Source organism: Colius striatus, chromosome 14 (genome assembly GCF_028858725.1).
Source record: "Colius striatus isolate bColStr4 chromosome 14, bColStr4.1.hap1, whole genome shotgun sequence".
Classification (NCBI taxonomy): Eukaryota; Metazoa; Chordata; class Aves; order Coliiformes; family Coliidae; genus Colius; species Colius striatus.
Window position 1 is genome coordinate 11233962 of NC_084772.1, and position 17843 is coordinate 11251804.

The 17843-nt window shown below is 48.9% G+C and overlaps 2 protein-coding genes across 2 annotated transcripts in view; one reads left to right on the forward strand and one right to left on the reverse strand.

Moving 5' to 3' along the window:
* Positions 1-6167, reverse strand: part of TSHZ3 (teashirt zinc finger homeobox 3) — a 66359-nt gene extending 60192 nt beyond the window's left edge. The window contains exons 1-2 of the mRNA XM_062007334.1: positions 6068-6167; positions 4914-5438 (exon numbers count right to left, since the gene is read on the reverse strand). Coding sequence (XP_061863318.1) covers positions 4914-4953 — 40 coding nt within the window. The 5' untranslated portion in view covers positions 4954-5438; positions 6068-6167. The remainder of the gene's footprint in view (positions 1-4913; positions 5439-6067) is intronic.
* LOC133626780 (uncharacterized) lies at positions 5455-6222 on the forward strand. The gene has a single exon (XM_062007865.1). The coding sequence runs from the start codon at positions 5455-5457 to the stop codon at positions 6220-6222; it is 768 nt and encodes a 255-aa protein (XP_061863849.1).
* Positions 6223-17843: the final 11621 nt, after the last annotated feature.

The following is a 17843-nucleotide window of genomic DNA, read 5'->3' on the forward strand; positions in this document are numbered from 1 at the left end:
CATAACCCTGCAGCAGTCACAATTCATTCTAATCACTTTACAAAACAATCTTTAGTAAAAAGAGGAAAAATGCAGACTTGTAAGCCAATTTAAGAAATAACTGCTGATACATCAGTTATTGACTATTTCACTCCTGCTCATGATAGTGCTCAAGGCAAAACCGAGAACAAAATGACAACATCAACTGCACGCAATAAACTGTGGCCCAGGAGAGCACTGAAGCCCTAATTGACAGCTGTCAAGCTAATGGGAGAAATGGCAGCTGATTCTGGAAAATTCTGTTTTCCAGACAGATATTCAGGGGAATCTATCAGGCCTTTTTATATTTATGCCCCTTTTTCTTTTTTTGCATTGTTCCTCACACTTTGCTGAAGAAAAAAAAAAAGGCAGAGGACAGCCATAACTAATCATTTTGTCAGCTTGCTGCTAGGAAGAATCTCTGTCCAACAGAGAAATATGTGGCAGGTTTGGAGGCAAATAACATAGCAAGGGCTGACACTGCAAGTACCTTTATAGGTAGTCTACTTTATCGCTACATTTACTTTTGGGGTATGTATGTAGTTGCAAGCAATTCCCATAAATTAAAGCCAGCATTCAACTTCCCCAAGTCGGAGCTGCCTGGAAATCCGACTGCACAATCTGCATGCCATCTTGCATCTGTATGTCTGTGGTGCTCTCCCAGCCTCGCTCTGGAGGTGCTGAGAACTACCAGGAGCACTGAAGTCCCTGAAAAGTGGAAATGCTCCACATACATCTCTGAAAAAAATCAGCTTCGTATATTTCAGCATTCACACTCCCCATGTGCATCTTTTAAATGTAAGCATGGAAGTTGTGATGAGCCTAAAAAGTATGAAGCTATCTCTAGTGTTTAAACCATACTGTGCAGAAAAAAAAACCCCCACAACAAAATCCCTCAAAACCCACCAAAAAAAATGGGCCCAAGTTTGTTTGTTTTTTGTCAGAGGCTTCAAAACTCAGTGGGGTTGTCTGGCTCTAAAAAACAATAACTGTTTTACTCAACTTAAACCAAAACAGTAGATTAGTTTCCAACAAACCATTTGTTTCCAATCCCTCCTCAGAAGAGCTTTATGTGTACACAAAATACGTATTAAGTCGTTTCTGTCAGTAGGAAGTACATTTTCTTGATCTTTTAAATAGGTTTCTAAAAAAGCTGCGAGTGGAAGCTATAATTTAAGGATACATAATTACTATTTGCATGAACAAGGCTGGCCTCTATTAATACAGTATCTTAGCCTTCCTAGACAGTAGCCTCTAACCAAAAAATATCTTCTTCCTCCCAGCAGAAACGGCTTTGGAGCAGCAATTCTGACCATCTTCTTGCTTTAACAGGTGAGGAATAAAATCACGATCTGTGACTCTTCCTCCCAAATTTATCTACAATATTTACCTGAGTCTCAAAACAAACAAACTGAAATTATCATTTTTACAGATTCCTGATTCTCAGAGACAGCTTTAGCCTTCCACAGTGTGGTGTTAACACTTGGCCTAGACATAAAGAATTTGTGCACCTGTCTGTTAACGTCTGCGAGCTCTGTGCTGCTGAGAGTTCTTTGTTGTTGTTATTCTACTCCAGACCATTAAAAGGGCCCTAATTCCTATGACATGATTATCCAGGTACCAAAGCCCATTTGTCACCTGCAGCAGAAAATTGAGTTAATGCACAACTAAAGGCAACCAGGACTGTGTAATATCAACTTGATTACATCAAACTAGCTGCAAACCTAATTCTGCTGGATGACACTGCGTGGAGCTTGTCATCTCCAATCATTAAAGCTGTCAGGAATCCATCAGGTTTACAGCTAATTAGGTGAACACTAATGAAGCTGGCAAAACAACTTTTCTTTTTTTATGGCTGAGCGGACCTTTCAGTTTGGAGAAAAAAAAATTCTCGAGTATTCTCAAGGTTGCCGGGGACTGGATTTCCTGAGTTACCAATCAGCAGACATCTTTAATTCTCCCCCCACCACCACCTTTTTTTCTCTCTCAGTACCAAGCAATCAATTTGTCATCACTCTCAGTATGCCACAAAAGCAGTCATGAACCTTATAACTCGCAGCTCTGAAGCCAAAGAGAAGGGAGGAGGGGGGAAATGGAAGTTTCTTCTCTCTTAAAATAAAACATCTCATACAGCTCACTTATTTATCTTCATGCACTTATCAACAGCATAAATGTTCTTGTTTTTTCACTCTTCTCAAATAAGTAGCCCTTCAGTCATTCTACATCCCCCATATCCATTAGGCAGAGGCATTTTGATAAAGTAAAGCCAAAGCTAGTGTATGGGAAAGAATGAAAGCACTCACTCTGCCAACTTCTGATTGACCATTAAGCTATTGATGAATGTGCCTGTCAGGAGAGAGACAATTAAATCAAATATGAAACAAAGTCGTTTTGACGGGTCATTTTGATAGAGCAAAGCCATTCTTCCATCTCCTATTAGTCCTGCAGTCAAGTTTTTGTAATGAATATTTCTTAACTAACCTGTTATTTCTTAGCTGGTTTTGTTTTGTTTTTTTTTAAAAGCCTTTGCTTTTACTGCTGTTAGAAAAAGTAACATTTCCAACATGACCAATAAAACAGCATTTCAGTGAGAAGCAATTACACACAATACTAAATGTTTAATGTGGCCATCAAAAAGCTAAAAGTTTAAAGAGATTACACTTCTGCTAAATATGAAAGATAGATCACACATCATGGATGATTCACTTGAGAAAGGAGAAACGGAGGGAGAGTGGTAGAGAGAGAGAAAGGTATCTCAGAATGTGTGTTTAGTGCAGAAGCATTTTATTCCAGCCTATGGAGATCCCAGGAAACAGTAGAGTCGAATATGTCAAGAGACAGATTTGGCAAAACTAAATTCCAAGTTACAAAACAGATTTTCCCAAGCATTAGGAAAAGTTCACCTTCTCAATTTATTTGAAAAGTGTTACTTGATGGTACAGGCCAGAAGTGCAAAATATTACTGTGAAGTACTTGGAGGCGATACTGTTTGCTAGGTCGTATCACTACCGTACTGCAAAACTTTCCAAACTTTCTAGCTGTTCGTATATGGAGTAAGACTGCTAGAAAGTCTGTTTCTCTCTTTCAAAAGTACTAGATGAATGTGTGTATACGTCCAAGAAGAGAAGAAAGGGAATGTGGACAGAGTTATTTACAATTTGTATTACTCCCTGAATCCCTTGCTGTTTACTAAATTCAAACCACACCACTCGGAGAAGTTGTCACATAGTGTGAAGGCACTGTCACATTTTTGAATGCCTGTTCTCTAACAACTCCCTACCAAGTTGCAGGACTACCTGCTTCAACTTTCTATAAGCACGAGTACAAACTCACTACCGATAACGCTGCTGGAGCCCCCAGAAAACTTCTACGCTCAGCCTCTTGGTACAGAGCCTTCCTTCGTAAAAGGCAAAGTGTGGCTCATACAGGCTGGTCTCCCAAATCTGTCTCTAACCAAACCTGACCTGCTTCCTCCACCTAAGACAGCCCCACACCTCTGGAAGCCCTCATCCATGTGGCTATGTGGCACATCTAGCCAGGAGCCCCTGAAGTTGCGCTGACAGAGAGTTGACAGGCCATGTGTGACGTCACTGAGTCTGGCGTTACCATGGCAAGTGATTTATTGATGTTTATCGGGAATGAATAGATCAAAGGCAGCCAGATGACAGGCGATCAATCAGCCATCAAATCAAGGATGGCAACAGGCCAAGGAAACCTTTTCCAGCCCACATAACCCCAACTAAGGATTACTGTAAAATTATGTGGGGCTTTTTTTTTTTTTTCACTGCTTTCTTTTCAATTTGGCTTTTCAAAAAAAATACTGCTTAAGTTTAACAGGAGTTGACGTTTCTGGCATAAGGAAAATAAAACAAACAAACATAAAAACCTCAACCGTACAAAGTCTGGAAAAGCCTTTCTAAGAAAAAATAAAAATTGGAAATTGCAGAAATTGTAAAGGCACTATCTGAAACATTCGCCAGTCATTTGACAATCTACAGACTCCTTCCCGCCCTCCCCTGCCTTGGTTTCCTTTGCAGTTTCTCATCTGGACTCATAAATAAGAAATCAATAGGATTAACAGAAAAGGTTGCCAAAGACACTGACCAACTAGGTGTCTGTCTGTGCAGCAGAGACAACTCCAGTGTAGTACAAGAGGAAGTAAAGAAAAGATAAAAGTTGGGCAAAGGAACCAGTTCTGGGCTTGGATCTTCGAGTAACACCGCAGACCCTCCAAACCACTTTGTCCCTACCACTTCATTCACAGCATGCCAACGTAGTTATACATATCCTAGCTCTTGTTACGGAAAAAAAAAAACCAAAACAAAACAAAACAAAAAAAAAAGGAGTATTTTCACTGGCTTTCTCAAACCATTTGCCTGTGAGGGAAGGGGATGGAGAAGAACTAAGACTACAAGGGAAAGCAGCAAAGTGGATGCCAAAGTACGGGCTTGGAAATGGACAAAATTCGCCTCCTTCCCACACCCCTAGAATCACACAGATCATACGTGCACATGTAGTATGAGCCCGCACAGACCCGCCGGGCTTTCACAAAGTGTTGCCCCCAAAACTGAGTCGGGCAATGGCAGAGTTAGGAATAAATCCAAGTAGGTACCAAAGTAGGCAAAGGGCTTCCATGGGCCCCCACCCCTGCCACCCCAAGGAGAAAAATAACATCAAATCAAATCCCCACCCACCCACCGCCTGGCCACCGTGTTGTGCCTCCAGACCCAGAGTTGCTCTGCAAAATCCGCGGCATGCAGCGTGCGATCGTGGAGAACGGGGCAGGGAGGAAGCCCGGTACCGACCGAAGGGCTCGGCCCGCTGGTAAGCGGTTATGAAAGAGACGGAGGGAAGCAAGAGGCGAAGGAAAGCGCCGGGGACGCCGGCTCTCGTACCTGCTGCGCGCCGGGGCGCTTGCTGCTTCCTCCTCGGCATGCTGAGCTCCTGCGGCCGCCGGCGCCGGCGGGGGGGGGCTGCCTGGGCGCGGGGGTGGGAAGAGTTGCCTTAGCCCCGGTGAGCTGCTCCAGTCTAGGCTCGAGGGCTGGGTTGGGGATATATTTTTTGTTGCTGTGCATACACGATGCCGAGGAGGAGGAGGAGGCGGCGGCGGCGGCGGAGGAGGAGGCGGCACAGAGAAGAGGACAGCCCTGCTGCTGCTGCTGGCAGAAGAGGGGGGAAGTTTGACAAATCGCCCCGGAGGAAGGAGGAGGGGAAGCCCCCCGAAGAGGTGTGCGGGCGGGAGGGCTGGGGAGAGCCCGCAGTCCCCCCCACCCCACCCTGCGCCCCCGGTGCCTGGTCGGGCTGGGAGATCACGGCATAAAGACGGGGGATTTCTTCGCAGGAGTCGGTGGAGCCTCAGCCTGCGCTCTCCACTCCCCGGCTCGGCGCTGGAGCGGCGGCGGCGGCGGCAACAGGCGAAGCTTGAAGGGAAACGAGATGATCGCAGTGTCACTCAAACTAGTCCGCAAAGAGGGAGAGGGGCACCGCGCTCCCATCACCTCCCGCCCCGGACGGCACCTTAACTCTTTACGCATCGCGCCGCCGGACCGCCCGCCGCCGGCCGGCAACGGCGGCGACGGCGAAGGGTCCGCCCGGGGCGGCGGCAGCGGCGGCCTCCCCCCCTCGCCGCGCCCCCTCCACCGCCCAACTTCGCCCGTCGCTGCTCTCCTCAGCAGCCCGCAGCGGCGGACGGGCTCGGCCCGCCGGGCGCCCCCGGGCAGGGCAGCACGCTCCACTCGCCCCTCTCCCCGCGACAGCCTTTCCCTTTCCGCCCCCGCGCACACCCGTTCTCCGCCGGCGCCCGCCCCCCCTACACACCCCGCCGCCATCGCCTCCCTGCCACACCGGGGCACGGGACGGCCCCCCCACCACCACGTCTGCCCCCCTCCGATAACCCCCCCGCCCTCCTCAGCAAGGAGGTCCCGGCCCCCGCCCCCGGTGCTTGAGCCCCGGGAAGCGCGGCCGCCCCGCGAGGTGACAGCGGCGGCGGCAGCGCGGGCCCCCGCCTCGCCCCGCACCTCACGCCGCCGCCCGCCCCGGCCCCACTCACCGGCGCGCCGGGCAGCTGGCCGCCCGCCGGCACTCATCCAGCCCTCCGGCTCCCACCTGGCTGGCGCCGCCGCCGCCCGGGCTCCGCTCCGCGGGCGGGGTGCGTGGGGCCGCTGCGGGCCGGCGGCCACTAACGGCAGCGTCTCCGCAGGCTGAGCCGCTGCGCCCTGCCCCGCGGTGCCGGACGGGGAGCAGGGAGCGGGCAGTGCCCGCGCACTCCCGCGCCCCGCGCGCGCCCGGCTCTTCGGGGAAGATCACTTTTCCCTCTCTTTCCCTCTTTTGGGGGCTTTTTTTTTTTTTTTTCTCTCCTCTTTTTGGGTTTTTTATTTTGGTCCAAGTTCACTGACGAGCCGCCGCGCTCAGCTCACAGAGCGCCGGCGGATCGATGTGCTGCGCGTTTGATTGTGTATCCCTAGGCGGCGGGGCCGCGCACCAGAGGGGAGGGCCGGGGCGCGGGGGGCGCGCGGGGGCCCATGCCGGCCTCCCGCCTCCGCCGCGCCGCGCGCCCGGGCACGGCGGCCTCGCAGCGGCTCCCGCTCCGCACCGCACCGGCACCCACACCGCCGGGGCCGCCGCGGCCTGGGAGAAGTGAAGAGGAAAAAAAAAAAAAAAAAAGCGAAACAAACCAGCAAAAAAACCCCAAACCCGAGTAGCGATTTTCTTTTTCTTTTTTTTTTTTTTTTTTTTTGTTTAAAGTTCACGGGGAGGAATCAAAAAAAAAAAAAAAGGATGATCTCACTTTTACGGTAAGATCAAAAAAAAAAATCTCCACTCGCCCCCATTCTTCGAGGTTTGGGATAATTCCAAATACCTGACTAAGTGCAGATGTTGTTGCGTCTTCACATCTTATAAAGCCGCCGTGCCGCTCTTTTGCGCTTGCTTTCCTTTTCAAGTTGCAGGAAATTCAAACACTTTACATGAAGGGTGGAGAAGGTTTGGGATGATTTTTTTTGATTATTATTTTTATGAGTTGATTTTTTTTTAAGCTGATCTTTAGCATGAAAAAAAAAATCGCAGTCGCCTAAAGTCCCCGGGAAATTGCTACTGTTGGGGAGAAACGAAACATTTCTTGCAAACAAGGAAATGGTGAGTTGTCAATTGCCGCTTCTGCTGCCAAATTCGCTCCGTTCCATCTCATTGATACTCGCTGGTTGCTCCTCACGGTTACCGGATCTGCTCACAGAAGGAGCGATCAGATCTGCTTAAGAGACGACACTGAGACGTGCCCCCCTCCCCAAAAAAAAACCCTCCTCTGTGTGTGTGTGTGTGTGCGTGTGTGTGTGTGTCTGGTGTGCGGTTGCAGCAGGACGGGGCGCGGGGCTGCGGCGGCGGCAGCCCCGGGCGGGCGGGCTCCGCTGCTGTGGCGGTGCATGCCGCTAGATCCGCCCTAACATCTGTCCGTCTCACCATTGGCGCATCCATCAGTGTCACCCTGGCTGCACATTGCAACGACAACACATCAGACACAACACAGACCGGGATTCAGTACAAATAACCGACACACTAAACAACTTAACCAGGAAGGAGGGGACCAGCCGCAGCATAAGTATTTACAAATGTTAGACAGCCTTGGAAAACAGAGAGGGCTAGGCTGCGATTAATAACTCGTTCTTCCTCTCTCCCTCCTCCCCTTTTAAGTAGATAGTAGGAAACAGCCTAAATAATTCATGCCCCCCTCTCCCCCTCCCCCCAAGGATGCGGCCGGCCGGGGGCAAGGGCTCATCACAGCTGCGCTCCCGGCTCGGCGGGGGCGACGGCGACGTCGCGACCGAATTTAACCACGGAGCCCGGGACGTGGGTGAACTTGAGGTTTAGGAGGCTACGGCGGGCGCTGCGCAACATGGAGGATTTATCCGAGCTCTGGAGCAGGAGAGGCTGAAACAAACTTTCGGAGAGCCCGCTGAGAGTGTGGGGAACCGGGAGCCCCGGCCGGCTTTGTTCCTGCACGGCCGCCCAGGGAGCGGGCAAGGTCAGCCTGCCACCAGGCGCTGATAAAATGCCCTGAAAACTACGGCAAAATAAAAGGCAGAAGGCGTGTTTGGTCATTTCAGTCCTGTAAAGGCTATTCTTAAACGTGCGTGAGTCCTCCCCAAAGCCACAAATTGCTCTCATCCTTCACGAGGTGGTTGCAGAGCATCCCGAGAAAAGCGCCGCAGCGGCCAGTCACTAATTTTGAGGTGTTTGCAAGTTGCAAGAACTTTTGCCCTTTCGTTTCTCTAAATCTGCTCATCTCTCCCTAGCTTTCTATCACAAATCACCCTCGCGGTGAGAGGTAACCTCCCCGCCTGGGCGAGCTGTCCTTCCTCGCCGCCGGCAAACCCTGGGGCCGGGCTCTGCCTCCTGTGCTCCGCAGCTACCGGGACCCGGGCTCAGCTTCACGGCTGGGCGGCCCCCCTCCCACTGCTACACTCACCTGCCTGCACTCAGGAATTTAGTGGCGTGTGTATTTTACCAGATGCCCTATCTGAGCTCTCTCCCAGAAGTACACAGCCTGCACGGAAAATGCTGGCAGGTTGCAGGCTCAGCAGCTGAACGGTGTCACTAACTAAACCAAATATTTGGGAGAAAAGCACCAGCCCTGCTGTGTGGAGGTTTCTCTCACCACCCTTACCGTGTTTTTCAAAGGGCGGGCCACAAACGCTGGCAGTGGAGGGCAATAGGCTGGTAACATAACAGTGCACCGATTTGGCGTGGAAGGGACTGAAAAACAGTTAAACTTTCCGTAAACAGTAACCGGAGGAACTTTCTCAGTTCAATTAAAAATAACTCGTGTGTGAGAAAGAAAGAAGTAGCAGATATACGTGCACACAGACACACGCGCTGCACTTACACATTCATGACTCTCAGTGCCAAAATGCTCGGGAAGTTGTGGAATAATGTGGTTAACTGCACCAGGTTTTTCAAGGAAGAAAAAAAATCTGTTGAACTTTTTATCAGAAGAGTTACAGAGAGAAGTGCAGATTCCTTCATGTGCATCAGCTTCTTGGGGGGGGTTGTCACAGCCTATTCAGAGAGACAGAACCCGTAATTTTATTAAGTGTAACATTTACAGACATAATGCACACAATCGATGAGTGTACAGACTCCATCTCCAAAGACTCAGCACAGGAGGCTCAGCTCTAACATCTCTCTTCCCGGCAGTTTAAAACCAAGGTACCAATTATTTATAAATCACATAATTAGGTAACCCTCACTCTTGAACTTTCCGTCAGCTAAGAATGTTTTTTATTTCAACAGTGTGCACCGTCTGGTGCCCTCCTTTGTTGTGTACATTCACTGCCCATTCCATTCCTCTACATGAAAACTCCTGCAATTTCTCAAGACTCCCCACTTGCCACCCATGTCCGGCCGGCGGCAAGCTGGGCTGATGAAAGGACCGTTGACATTAACTGTGACTTAAGGGAACGGCCAGAGATGATCTGCACAGAAGTTTGTTCAACTTGGAGCAGCTGCCTCATAGAAACCAGCGTGTTTTAGTCTTCACCCTTTTTCAAGAGAAAAATCAGCAGCCTGCTGATGTTTCGAGACTTGCTCACTGGAAACAAGGGAGGGAGAAGCTTGCGTCGAGGTCCCCATGTGCGTGTGCGGCTGCTCTCAGAGACTCATTTGTTAGCATTGGTTGATTGCTTTTCAATCAAACCCAATGTGCGAACTGCTCCAGTCCTGAGACGTGTGTGTCACCCCCTCAAACTGATGCGGAAGAGCCGTCGGGGACCCAGCGGGTCCTCACCAGTCCAGTGTCCCCCAGACACGCGGCTAGTGGTGAGCATCAACGACCCTGGGCCTTTCGAGACGCCGGCTGCAAGTCAGAGCCCGCTCCGCCGACCGAGGAGAGAGCTGTCGAGGGAGGAGGCGGCGCACCCGGGGCTGGGCCGCCAGGGGCCGGGCTCCTGGACCGGGGGCGGGGGGCAGCCCCAGCAGAAGGCGAGGGCCGGGCGACCCGGGCTCCTCACCTGGCGGCAGCTGTTCCCGGACAGCCCCCGCCGTGCACGGGCTCTGTGGCGCGGCCCCGGGAGAGCAGCGGAGGCATCGCACAGGAGCGGGCGCGGTGGCGGCTCAGCCCACAGCCGGGCAGCCGCTCCAGTCTTCCGTCAAGAAAACCCAAACCAGCCTCTCCTGCTTATTGCCTCGGTGGCCCTCTTCAGAAATGAAAGAAAAAAAAAAAAAGTGCAAAAAGTACTTCGGTTTCTCCCGGCAAAGAACAAAGACGAAACAGTTTTCATCACGGCTGGACTAGACGGATATAGATCCGACAAGTTTGTCTGAAAACATCACTGCCCACGACCGGAAACCATACTCCACTTTTGTAAAACACGAAGTGTTGTCAATAGCCATTACAACAGCCATAATAATCTGAGAACAGAACAAAGGCATTTTGTAGCTTTATTAGAACAAAATTATTTTAAAGTGCCTATGAATCCCCAAACCTCCTGAACACAAATGATGAAAAGTTTTTCTTGGGGCTAAAATCTTTGCTTGAATGTAAACTGTTTAGGTAAGTGAATTTTCACAGCAGCAAAGTTTGTTTGTCTTAGTCCAGTAGCTTTGCGTTAACGAACCAGATGTTTTGTCTGTAAATTGTCCAGAAGACTTTTACAGTTCTGACATGTAATAAGCCTCAGAAAACAACTGGAATAGCAGTGTCCTTGAGATCAAGACCAGGCATTTCGGAAGGAGTACGCGCGAAACAAGGAAGCTGAAGCACGCCCAGTGTCTTAATATTTTGAAGCATTCCTTTCAAACTGTAGGGAATCTTTCCCGAATCGATTCGCTTCCGTCGGGAATTACACGTAATTTCCCACCTAACCCGACATGTACTGAATGTACTCCCCCTCCCCCAAAAAACCCCAACCCACCAGCCACTGGGCCGGGGGAGAACCTTGGGTAAAGAGCCGGTGGGCGCTGCGAAGTACCTCCTGGAGCAGGACGGCACTGCGCCGCCACCCGCGCTGCGCACCGCCGCTCCGTCCGTCCCCGCGGCCGGCAGAGGCCTCTCCGGGCGGGCCGCGGCCGCTCCTCTACCGCACGGCCCCCACGGATCGAAGGGGCAGCCCGCGCCCGCGCGCCAACCGGTGCCAGCAAGGTCATCAATTAAACTTGGGCGGCGAGAGCGGCCCCCCGGGCTCGTCTCTGCCGGGCTGCTGCTGCCGCGCTCCCCCCCGGGAGAGCCGGGCCCTGTCCGCGTCACCGCGGGAGGAAAGGGGGAGGGTAAAGGATCCGTCGCATTTCGGCCGGGACAGGGCAGTGGTCCCCTCGCTGACCAGGCTCCAATCCCCAGCCGGGCTTCCCTTCCGGACAGAGCCCAGGGGCGAGGCGCAGCCAGCACCCGCCCCGGCGGCCCCAGCCTCCCCCCCGGCGCTCCCTCGGCACTTGCCGCTCACCCAGGAGGTGTCCTTTTGGGAAGCTGTACGTGCTAAAATAAGGTCTACGTTCGCGATTCAGTTCCTCTGAATTATCACCTTCCCCCCCCCCCCCCCACAAATCCCCCCGGCCCCCTGAAAGGACTCTCAAAAAACAATCATCCGCTGCTTTGAAGGAAATAAGCGATACCATTCAGAGCTACTGTAGCGTAATGTATTCACTTGGGCAGCACGAAAACCTTTTATGAAAAATAGTTACAGATCCTGGAACTCCACCATATGTAGCAAAAAAAAGGCTACTGTGTTAGCAGAAGAGGTTTAGCTATTTTTACCTATACAAAGTTTTACTAGCCCCAGGCTTCGGGAGAGCCTTTGTGAAGACTGGCAGTGATCCTCAGCGCCGGTTAATTTGAAAGGCGTTTGGAGGATCTAAGGGGAAGGGATTCCCCTCTTCTTTCTGGCATCACCGGAAAGTTTTCATTGCACGGCTAACGCGCCTGTTCCTTTGCTGACCGCCCGTTATTTCACGCTTTAAGTATGTGCACAACAGGAAAAAAATATATATATGAAGTGGGACGTTGATAAAGTCTAACCCCGAGCAAAATCCTTTCTTTTCCCTTAAAGTTATTTCCCAGACGGTTTCCTATTTGTTAGCGACCTGCACTCAGCGCTCGGGCTAAGATCTGCAAGTTTCTCTTAAAAAAAAAAAGTCATCTCTCTGCCACTATCGCACCTCCACCCGCCTGCAGGCGCGCTCCGGCCCCGCCGCTGCCGCCCCTCACCGCCACGGAGAAGGGAAACGCGACCTCGTCCCCGCCCGCCCGAAGGAGCGCTGCCCACGCGGCGACGCGCTCGGGGCCTCGCGGGGACGCGCAGCGAGCCGGGAGAAACCACCGGGCCGCGTCCCGCTGCGCGGCGAGCCCTCCGCCTGTCCCTCCCTGCGGCCGGCCCTGCGCCTCGACGCGCGGTCTCGAGCCGGCCGCGACGCTGAGGCTGTGCAGGCCCGTAGGCCACGGCGTGGCACAAGGCCAGCGGGGCACTGAAAAAAGAGGACATAGAGGGGCTGCCGGGTCGTAAATCCCGTTTCCCCGCCGTGCCCGGCAACTACTGTTCAGAAGGGCTGCATTAATTTATGATGTATGAAGAGCACAGGACCCGGATGGCGCAGGCCATGTGCAGGAGTCCCAGACGCGTTTCCCCGGCGGGGGCAGGCGGAGGGCCCGCGTGGGGCCCGGGGCCAGGACGGCGCCCACCGCCTTCACTCTCACCCTTCCCCCAAGAAAAAGTGATTTTAAACGAGGATATTGCATCAAAAATTACCAAGAAGAGGCCAGCCCTGAGCCGGCGGCAGGCAGGCCCAGCGCGGCACCGCCGCACCCGCTGCGGGCTGCCCTCGGCCTTCGCACCCCTCCGCGTGTTTTGACCTCGCCACGCACTCATCCCGCTGCCCCGGGGCCGGTTTGCTGAGAGCAGGAGCGGTGTCCCCAGCGCGGGGGGCGGGTCCCTCCTCCCAACCGGCTGGGCCAGGTGAAATGGGCAACTCGGGAAAATCTGACACCGTCACCTCTCCCCTGTCTTTGTTCTCACTTCATCTGTACGCAACAGAGAGAAGGAAATATGACTTCAAAAATCGCAATTAACCAGATGTAAAGCAGATTTCTTTCCTTGGGTATTTATTCCTATCAAATCTCATTTCTTCTCTCTAAAAAAAAAGCCTTTCTAATCTTAAAATAAAACGGACAGTGTAAAATGCCTTACATCTTTCTGTAATAAAAGTTGCTTAAATTATGACTGAATGTGCCCAAACAGTCGTCTTACAGCTTCCCACTGATTTTAGTCAGGTCTTGAAAGAATGGCAATTTTTTTTCTAATGTTTTAAAAGTATTAACTTCCTTTCAAACGTTCTTTAACCTTTAATGTTTCGTAACTTGATGAAAAGGTCACTTTGTTCAGAGTGGATGCATCTGCTCCATAATTGTTCTAATATCAGGCAGAGCTCCATCCTAACACTAAATTCTTTTAAGAGGATTTTTTTTTTCTTAATATAGTATTGTTAAGGTTACCATGAGTAATTGTTTTAAAGGCAATGAGCTACAGACCAAAGGATGCTTGCACCTTATTTAATTTCACCAACTTCAGATGTTTAGAGCTGTATTCAGCAGATGACATTAGCTGAGCTCTGAGAAGAATAGCCTGAATGGCTTCACCTCTTCCCACTCGTGGGGGCTGAGGCAGAACAGGAACAGCATCAGTAGCTGAATTTATAGACTGAGCTGCATAACAAAACAGCCCAAAATACTAGTGAATACTTATTTGAACCTGCAGCAAGTTTGACTTGAGTATCTCAAAGTACTTCACAAAGGGCTGTATCAGAAAGTGGAGACAGGGATGGCTGAGACTCAAGAGCAGAGTGATGCCAGAGATCCAGACACCATTGGACATCAGCATCTCGAAAATCAGACTCGAAAAGCAACAGAGTGCTAAAGATGTTACTAGTCTAATTATATTTTAGACTACTTGCTGTGAAGACAACAGAAGCTTTTTCAGCATGTGTAAATCAATATTTATTATTAGTAGTGATAATATTTTGAATCTATGTATTTAGCCAGTTTTGGTCTAGAGAACCTATGCTTATTCCCACATAAAAAGTCAGAGGACAGACACACTCATTGCCATTCCTGTGCTGAGAACACCCCTCCAAGGGGCAGCTGGGGGCCAAACATCACTCATTCCTTCACGACACTGTGGCTTCTTTGCAAGAAAAGTGGTGATACCTGACTGCATATCTGAGATTAGAGTGAGAACCTTAAATTGATGCAATTAATCCCTCTAAAATACAACAAGATTTTCTAATTCTTACACAATTCAAACATCCAGAGAATATGTTTAATTAAAACTTGGCTGTACTTTTTTTTTCCCTCTTAGATTTTCTTAAAAACCAAAGAAATGAGCTAATTAAATTGCTTAGTATTCTAATATGCTGCTTTTTTTTTTTAATAACACACTTTTCTAGCCAGGCCAGTCCCTGGAGGACCAGTTCCTCATTCATCAGGAGGTCCCCAATGGGAGTTAAAAAGAGTCTGTTTTGTAAGAAGAAAATATATTCTGAAAGAGGAGCCATACAAAGATAACCCCACATCACATATATCAGTATGGAGGCTGGAATATGTATTCCAGTGATGCAAATCTTCCCTTGCAATAATTTGCTCGTTAGTGTTAACGAAAGCCCAGATACCGATGTCTATGTATTTGTTCTTGTATTTTTCATCGCACTAATGCCTTTAACTAAAATTATTTTTTAAAGTTTGCTTTATTTAATGAATTTAAAGGTCAATCCTTTTCCTTTCCATATGCAAATCCTATTAATAGCAAAGGTTTGATATTAATGGGAGTTAATAGACTAGATGCCCCTTCATACAGAAACCCCACAAGAGAACAAAATAATCTCAAGATAACTTCAGTCAATTTGTTGCTGCTTTCCCCTCTTTGAACAACCAAATATCAGGACAATGGTACCTTGGAAATAAGAGTGACAGCCAGAGGAGGGATGAGACATGGAATGGCACACAGGACCTCCCCAGCTTCCAAACACAACCCCACAGCAGCTGGAACTCACTGCCCATTGCTGCTCTTTCTTCCTCTTCCTCCTCAACTGCTCACACCTGCAGAAACCAGGCAAAACACAAACTACCATCACCAAAAAAAAACCCTCTCCAACCTCCCAAAGAGGGAGTAAGCAACTTCTATCCCCTTCAAAGGCCATTAGTCTCCACCTGGGAGACCACAGCAGCAACTCAGAGAAAATCAGGAGGTGCTGGAGTTGATATGGTGATAAGTGAAGTTACTGCCTCTCCCCTTTTCTTTCAGTTTTGGAGTTGTTAACTGTTTTGTCACTGTCTATCTATATTTGCTGTAGAAAGACGCCTGGAGTTTTTGTTAGAGTTATTTGGATTTTTTTTTTTACTACAGCTGTTGGTATTTGAATAACAGTATCTGTGTGCCTATGGAGGAGGAGATTAAAAAAGTGGGGAAAATGATGACTCATGAACCACAGAGTAGTGTTAATTTATCTACGGGCATTAGCCTGCTCCCTCTGAACACCAAGAGAATCTTGCAGGAACTCAGTCTTCACTGCAGCCTTCTTCCTAGTTGTCACTCCTAAGATGAAAAAGTTTTCCTCGATACTTTTTCTCAGCCTGACATTTGTCTACTGCACTCTCAAACAGTGCAAGGCCCTTCACAATCAACATTTTACAGTATCTGAATACTCTTCCCAAAATTCCTAACACCTTTAAGTCTTTAGGGAAACCAGTTTTTTTTTTTTTCTTTCCTTAAATTGAATTCACTTTTCCATTGCTTATACCAAAGGGATTTTAAAAAACTTTTTTCTTAATTCCTGAACCTGGAAGCTGGTTTTATCCTTTAAAAAAGGCTGTGTCTAAAAACTGCAAACCATCCCTGGGAGCTGTGGACAGAGGCCTGCAATGCTCTTGAGGTCTGCCCAACTTCTGAGCTGCAGAGAGACAGGAGTGACAGCAAGGACCAACCAACAGTCCTGTGCCACTCAAACACATAGAGTTGCTGCTTCAATGAGTAGATACATTGAACAAATCCTTTTTGCTCTGCTTGGCTGGTGGGATGTTGGAAAGTCCCTCTGAAGCAGTGACTGTGGGCAGCGACAGTCCTTTGTGATAGACACAGCAGCTTCCATATCTCAGAGATACCATTTCTGGCTCTTTGAGACTAAAGCAGATAGTATCATAACACAGCTTACATTAAGGTCACCTTTTCTTTCACAGCCTTGATGTGGCCATGGATTTGGCAAGGGGAGGGCTGGAGGGTAGGAAGCACATTGAGATAAAAGGCATCACGTTTCTGAGGAAGCCAGGGCCCTATTCACTGGCCTGTAGTTTGCATTCAAGACTCCCATTGGCTTCTGAGCAAAGAGGAAGGCATAGAATGAGGTCTGATATTTGAAGTCCATGATAAAGTAAGACTTACGCTGCTTATGTTTGGGGAAGCAAGTGCTGACCACTACAAGCATTCTGTTTCCAGCCAAACAGCAGAACTGTGCAATTGTGCAGGTATGTCACAGGTTCGGAGACTGTGCGCTTCTGCAAAACGTTAGGCGTAAATTGCTTCCACAGACAGGGGCCTGGACTCAACGGAACAATGCAGTTGTCTGTTACAGCAAATCTGGTGTTCCTGCATTCAAACCTGCTACAGGCATTCTGGATTTTAATTAATATATTGATTCCTATGTATGAGTATTTTGTAGGTTTTTTTGTTTCCACACGCTGCAGTTTCGGTTTAAGCAAAACATATTCTCTGCATTATTCTCCAAAGCAATTGAATAAATATCATAGACCTTATAGATCTGGTAGCCTTTCCAGTGAACAGCACAGCAGTCATGCTTCACAGAAAAGGGATAACATCCTAGAGTGCAGCTGATAAGAGCAACAATTTACAAAGCAGGAGATCTGTTATGCAGTGAAAGCTTTATTACCATGACTTGATGTTACATCTACAACACATAAGGGTTAATCATTGCAGCAGTTTGCAGCTGGTTTGTGCTCTCAGGGGAGTCATAGCAATAGACTTCTGCGTGTAAGACAAGGTCAGCGCTGCTCTCCCGGGGTCAGCAGGCCACGTGATAACACAACTCTGAAACTTGGGCTCCGAGGAGACACAGGTGCCAAACCCATTTTGTGGTCTGTTGTAGAGCACGTCATGTGGTTTTTATTCTCCTCAATAAAAACATGTACACAGCTCTGTGGTATATAATTGGATGGCGACTTTTCAGAGCTACCGATCAGTGTGAGTTTTCTGTGGCAGCAGTGGGTTCACGAGTTTGCCGGGTACATGTAACATTTCACGGGAGACTTATTCTTAGTGGGCTGAGAAAACAGAGCAGTCACTGCTGAGTTTAGGGGCCAAACCCTGCATAATTTGTTCAGTCGAACAATATAAAATGCTCACATGAGTAAAGTGAGCAGAATTGGACTTTAACATTTTATTAATATTTATCTTCTACTGCTACAAGATACAACAATAATCAAATAAGGAAAACTTTAATCCTGAAATGCAGCTTTAATCTTCAAATTGGTTAGCTTATCTGAGGGGTAACATTTATTTTCAAAGACAAGCTGCTCAGAATGATCATCTGAAATAGAAACCTGTAAGTGAAAGGATGTAAGTTTATTGGCTAGTGTTGTCTGTATTTATAGTTTCTGCTCAACCCATATTTCTGCTTTTATATGCACGTGTCAAAAATTAATATATGGCAAACTTCACCAACAGTTTTAAGAGATCCTAAAATATAATAAAATCAATAAATGATGTTCTGGCATAAATGTTTCTGTAGCTGAGGGTGGTCAGGTTCAAAGGGCAACATCTGACCATTTCTCTTTCCCACCC